Genomic DNA, 6000 nt, shown 5'->3' with positions numbered 1-6000 from the left:
GAACTCACATTCCAGTTGAAGAGACAGATGTAGCAAGTAGCTACAGTGCTGTGTGACAATCGCTGTAATGAAGATTCTAATGGGGCCATGAGTTCAATACAGAGAACTATTCTTTCTGACCGAAGGAATCCTTGCTATCCTTAGTGGCTCATTAGAGCTCAGCTGGATCTTCAAATATCAGGATGCAGTGCCTATGAGGCAGATGGAACAGCATGAACAAAGAAGTAGCAGCAGGAAAAAAACCCCACATGGCACTTTCAGGCAATAGTGTAGCTAGAGAGGTAGGCTTGTCAAACTGTCTCACGTCAAATACTTTGATGAACTAGTTTGAGTTAAAGAAACTTGAGTGACTTTTGAGCAATATAATTTTGCAAAATGAATGTATTTCACATTATAGTTTATAGGGCCAAGGCAATGAAAGCAGGAGACAAAATATTGTGTGGCATAAAACTGCCATTCTCACCGTGACTCATCTGTTAACTTATGAAAATACACTTACATCAAGAAGTGCAAGAAAATTGCTCACTTCACATGCTTACGGGTGGATTGAACCTAATTTGGTAGCATTAAAACCAATTTCCTACTGAGAAAACATGTCCCAGAAGATGGCATGGGTTTTTATAATTATTAATAATATTTGATATTCCAACGTCACCTTTTATCCTGAGATCAATCCCATGCACATGGGAACAGATAAGCTCCAAGGAAACAGATAATATCAACACAGTAAGTCACAATGCAGCTCTGTCTTCCATGTTCCAAGGGCGCTCAGTCGTGGGTCTCTTCTACCTTAGAAGACAGTGGATAGAGTTGCAAAGCAGTGATTTTTTTTATTAGCTCCTACTGTAAGGAGTCTTAGGGTAGAGTACAGGCCACTTTTTGTTGTTGTTTTTTGTACACAGCTCCTGTGATGATGGAGATATTCTACAGCTACGCTGTCCATTCAGGGTAGCCACTAGCCACATGTGGCTGCTGAGCACTGGAAATATGGTGAGTGCTACTGAGGGGCCACATTTCTCTTTTCATTAATTTGAATTACTTTTCATTGAACTAGCCACCTGGCTAGTGACCATATTATATGGGACAACACTGTTATAGTGGCTGGTGATTTATTAAAAAAACACACACACATCCCCCCCCCCCCCCAAAAAAAATAAAGCTCTGTTTTCATCATCAGTAAGAACATAATGAGGACTAGTGTATGTGAATGCTTCTGAAATATTCTTTTATTTTTAAATATGATTTTATTGATTTAGAAAGAGGAAGGGAGAGGGAGAGAGAAACGTGAAAGATGAGAGGATCATGGATGGGCTGCCTCCTGCATGCCCCTAGTGGGTATCAGTCTGCCACCCGCATGTGCTCTGAGGGAGTGGAACCCTGGTTCATGGGTACACGCTCAACCACTGAGCCACACAGGCTGGGCTGAAATAATGCTTCAGGCTATAAAGATTATAAAAGAAGTCCTATATTTTACATTTGGAGAACTTTTATTCCACCCTTCCCCCACCCCATTAAATTTTGATTTAAAAGATGCCTGTGGAATATTATGGTAACATAGAGTCATTTCTAAACAAAGAACACTTATGAAAGATGTCCTTCAATGAAATCTTATTTCATTCAAGTAGGTGTCCAGCAATGACAGACACTAGCCTATCCTCTCAAAATTGGAATCCCAGTGACTGATTTTCCAAAGGAAGACACTCACCTCCACTCATGTAAGGGAATGAGGGGAGAGGGTTTTATGTTTTGGGTGTCCATGAAGTAATACAGTTTTCAGATAAACTATTAATTTGGCACTTTTCTCTCTAAAACCGCCTCTGTAAGATTTCCCTGGTTTGTAGGTGAAAATTTGGAAATAAACTTACTTAAGGTGAAGAAACGGATTGAAAAAGATTTAATTACTTGTCGCTTAGGTCCGCCCTGTAACTTAGACCGTTACCAGGGCTGGAGACAGAGGACTCAAGTAGCCCTTGGTTGGAACCATCTGTCGAGAAAATGTGGCATATGTCTGCTTTGTTTACTCAACAAGCGAGTGTAAACTGATACACTGAAGCAAAAATCCATGTTTGGTGCGACTGTGTGTGTGTGTGTGTGTGTGTGTGAGGTGGGGGTGCTTGGTGTGGGAATCAGTCTCCCCACCCCTGCCCCCGAGAACACAGGAGCGGAGGCCCTCGGGTGTCCTGAGCGGGGTGGGGTGGGGGGCGCAGACACTCTCGACAATGCCCTGCGCGCACTGGAGCCCGAGGGGCGCGCCCGGCTGCCGTGCGGTTGAATGGCGAGCCCCCCCCCCCCCCGCCCTTACACCCCAGCCTCAAACCTCAACCAAAGCCCATGCCCTTTTCAATTAACCCCCCTCGATCAAAACGAGCGTTTCTTTTCTCTCCTCCGCAGCCCATTGTCTGGTGTGATGGGTTTGCAGATTTGACAGCTGGGCTCTCCCAGACTTGATTCAAACTCGGTTTCCCAGAGATATGAACTTGGACATCAGCAAGGATCCCAAATACCAGCCCTGAGCGACGTAACCGCCACCCGCCACTGCAGGCTGTTCCCCCAGACACCTGTCTAGACCCAAATGTAGACTTGGGTGCCCCGGGCGCCCATGGGCGTGCCTGGAGGGGAGCATGTGTTCAGAGCTGGCTAAGGGAGGGGGGGGGGTCAGCAGCTAGACAGAGGACGAGTGGTCCCAGGGGTTGGGGTGAAGGATTGTGTATATATTGGGCTTTTAAATTTATTATTTTAAAATTTACTCTTGAAACAGCCAAAATGGAAGTCCGCGTATAAATGACCCAAAGCCCGGTCTGACGCGGTTAAAGGCACTGAGTTCTGCTTTTGTCTCCGTGCTCAGGCTCCAGGACAGAGGTGGAGAGACGCGTGCATGTGTGAGTGCGCGCGCGCTGGCGCGGACGAGTGGGTGGGTGCCCCGCGAGCCGGGCTCGGAGGGCCCGGGTCTGAGTGCGTCTCCAACGCGCCAAGTCTTGAGTCACAGCCGCGAGTGACGTGGGGAAAAAGTTTGTGTCGGGAAAGGGGGTCTGGCTTGATTGCAGTAGGGCGGAAAAGTCCTCGTGCACAGTGCCCTTTTGTGTGTGTGTGAGCGAGAGAGAGAGAGGGAGAGAGGGAGAGGGAGAGAGAGGGGGAGAGAGACGGAGAGAGAGGAGAGGCAGCGCTGGAGGCCGGCTGCGTAGCGCTGCGCGTCCTGCGCTTGCCGGGTGGGTCCCGGGTCCCACCGCGGGCGAGTGTGTTCTTCCGAGGCGTCCCAGAGGGCGAGTATCGAGTACCGGAGGGGGCGGGCAGCGTGCTGGGGTCCGGAGGGAGCAGGAGCAGGAGCAGACCGAGGGTCCCCTGGCAAAGAAACCTGGTCTCCGAGCCCGCTGTCCTTCGCGCAGCTCCGCGTAACCGCCAGCATCCCTAACCGGCATCTGAGCCCTAGGGGGCTCTGCTTGGAAACCGTCCTGGCCCAACCAGATCCTCTGAGATCTCAAAGGTTACCGCATCCTTCTTCCTAGCGCAGACGACTGAGCCCGGAAAGGGAAGGAGGGGGCGGGGACACCCCCGTAAAATAAATAATAAATAAATAAACTGGCTCCTCGCCGCAGCTGGACACGGTTGGTGGAGTCCAGGTTGGTGGCATTTGGAGGGAGTTTTCTCATTCTGTCGATTTAGGGATCTGTCGCCGCTCCCCCACACCCCTCCTTCCCTCTGGCAGACCCCCCTCAACTTTGGGGCCCCGGGGTGCGCGCGGGGCTGCACCTGCCCTGGCGCTCCAGGACTGCGGGCCGGCGCGCTCGCCCGGGCTGGTGGCCCTGATGCGCCCGAGTCCAGGGCGCTGGGCTCGTGTGTGTGCGAGGCGCGGACGCTGGGGAGGGAGCCGAGGCCGCGCGGCGGGTGGGGCGCACGGGCTGGGTTTCAGCTGGAGCCGGGAAGTCGGTTCTCCGTCGCCCGGCTGCCTCTGAAAGAAGGCGAACCGGGGAGGAGGGGATACGGCGATGGGGGGCAGCGATTGGTGGTTTGGGTGGGGAGGGCTGGCGGCGGAGCCAGCGAGCTGGCGCGAGGAGGGGGTGGCGAACTTCCCGGGAGAAGGGGCTCTTTCCGCGCCAGGGCTGGCGAGCGAGCCGCCGCCGCCGAGCTCCGACTCCGGGCAGCGGCCGGCTGGGCGCTCGGCGCTCGCAAAGTAACGCTGTTTATTTATTCGCTCGCCTTCAGCCTCTCGGGCTGGACCCGATAGACACCCCCTTGGACTTTGGGAGCCCGCGCCCGGCCTCTCCGGCCCCCTCCCCCTCTGTGGGTGCGGGAGGCTCCCGGGAATACGCGCACACGCCCCCCGCCCCCCTCCCGGCGCCCAGACACGGGTAGGGGTGGGCCCTCCCCCGGGCTCTGGAAAGTCCTCCAAGGCGGGAGCAGAGGAGGGCAGCGGGGCAGGGGAGGCTCCAGCGCTCTGGGCTCTCCTTTGAAAGCGCGCTCTCCCTTCCAGGTGGGGTCGGACCTGAACCCCTAAAAGCGGAACCGCCTCGCGTCCCCGCGCCAGCCGCCCTCCCGGAGCTGAGTCGCCGGCGGCGGTGGCGGCGGACGGACCCGGGGTTTGCTCGCGCGCTGGATGGAGCTGAACTTCGGGCGGCCAGAGCAGCGCGGCCGTCCGGGGATCGCTGCGCCCTGAGCCCCTTCGGCGAGACCCGGCGGCGCCCCGGGATTTTCTGGGGAGGTGGGGACCTGCCGCGCGCCGGCACCATGTTCCTGGCGACTCTGTACTTCGCGCTGCCGCTTCTGGGTAAGTCGAGGCTGCCGCTGGGTTTCTTAACGCTCCGGGTCTTCCGGAGGCGTCCCCGCGGCGCGGGGCGCGGTGGGTGTGGGAGGGCGAAGTTTCGTTTTGGGGAAGGGGATCCTGAATCTCCAGCACCCCGGGCCGGGGGGCGGTGTCGACGCGCAGTGGCCCGCAGCTTTCCGTGCTCGGCTTTTATTTTCGGCGGTGGCCCACGGCCTTCGCCTGGTGGGAACTAAAGGGGTGCGAAGCCCTCCAGCCTGGGACCCGGGACGTCGTGCGCGTCCCGGGGAGCTGGCGGAGGTGCGGCCGGCAGGTGGGGTGTCGGCGAGCACGGGGCCAGGAGACAAACTCGGCCGGGAAAACTTTTCCCGAGTAGCATCCCCGGTGCTCGGCGGGCCGCGGGCCAGGGCTCGCCCGCCGCGCGCCCCTCGCCCGGCCCGCCGCGCGCCCCCCTTCCGGCCTCAGGCGGAGCCGGGCCGAGCGAGCGGCTGCAGCCGGGGCCCCCGCAGCTCGGCCCTGAGACTGCGGGGCCGGCCCGCGCGGTGGGCGGCGAGGACTCTGGGGCAAACCCCGAAAAGTCCGCAAAGCCTCGGAGCCTGGGGAGGGTGGGGTGGAGGAGCCCCAGGCGGCCCGAGGTCCCGGGGCGGGAAAGCGGACCACGGGGTGCAGCGGGGGCGGGCCCGCTCCCGGCGCAGGGCTCCCGGGACGCCTAGCGCCGCGCGCGCCCTCCCCGGGCGGCCCCGCGCCCCGCGGACCGCGCTCACCGCGCCCGCGCCCCCTCCCCCCCCAGACGTGCTGCTGTCGGCGGAGCTGAGCGGCGGGGACCGCCTGGACTGCGTGAAGGCCAGCGACCAGTGCCTGAAGGAGCAGAGCTGCAGCACCAAGTACCGCACGCTGAGGCAGTGCGTGGCGGGCAAGGAGACCAACTTCAGCCTGACGTCGGGCCTGGAGGCCAAGGACGAGTGTCGCAGCGCCATGGAGGCCCTCAAGCAGAAGGCGCTCTATAACTGCCGCTGCAAGCGGGGCATGAAGAAGGAGAAGAACTGCCTGCGCATCTACTGGAGCATGTACCAGAGCCTGCAGGGTACGCGCCCACCGGCCTCGGCCCCCCCCCCAGGCCCCCCCCCCCCGCGCGCACCCTGGGGCCGGCTGACCTCATCTCCCACTCACTTCTTCCCAGCTGCAGAATGAGGACCTCTCATTGGCCCCCAGGGAGAGCAGCAGCAGCTGGTGTTTGCTGCCTC

The 6000-nt window shown here is 58.5% G+C and overlaps 1 protein-coding gene across 5 annotated transcripts in view; it reads left to right on the top strand.

Moving 5' to 3' along the window:
* Window positions 1–3136: 3136 nt before the first annotated feature.
* GFRA1 (GDNF family receptor alpha 1) overlaps window positions 3137–6000 on the top strand; it is a 168464-nt gene continuing 165600 nt past the window's right edge. The window contains exons 1-3 of one of the 5 annotated variants that reach the window (XM_081158378.1): window positions 3137–3206; window positions 4469–4762; window positions 5547–5840. In XM_081158378.1, coding sequence (XP_081014504.1) covers window positions 4723–4762; window positions 5547–5840 — 334 coding nt within the window. In that variant the 5' untranslated portion in view covers window positions 3137–3206; window positions 4469–4722. Of the gene's footprint in view, window positions 3261–3601; window positions 3618–4088; window positions 4347–4468; window positions 4763–5546; window positions 5841–6000 lie in introns of those variants that run through there. The other 4 variants (XM_081158376.1, XM_081158379.1, XM_081158377.1 and 1 more) reach the window with 4 other exon arrangements.

This window comes from Miniopterus schreibersii, assembly GCF_964146895.1.
Source record: "Miniopterus schreibersii genome assembly, chromosome: 14".
NCBI lineage: Eukaryota > Metazoa > Chordata > Mammalia > Chiroptera > Miniopteridae > Miniopterus > Miniopterus schreibersii.
The sequence above is the reverse complement of the archived record's forward strand: the minus strand, read 5'-3'. Positions and strand labels throughout refer to the sequence as shown.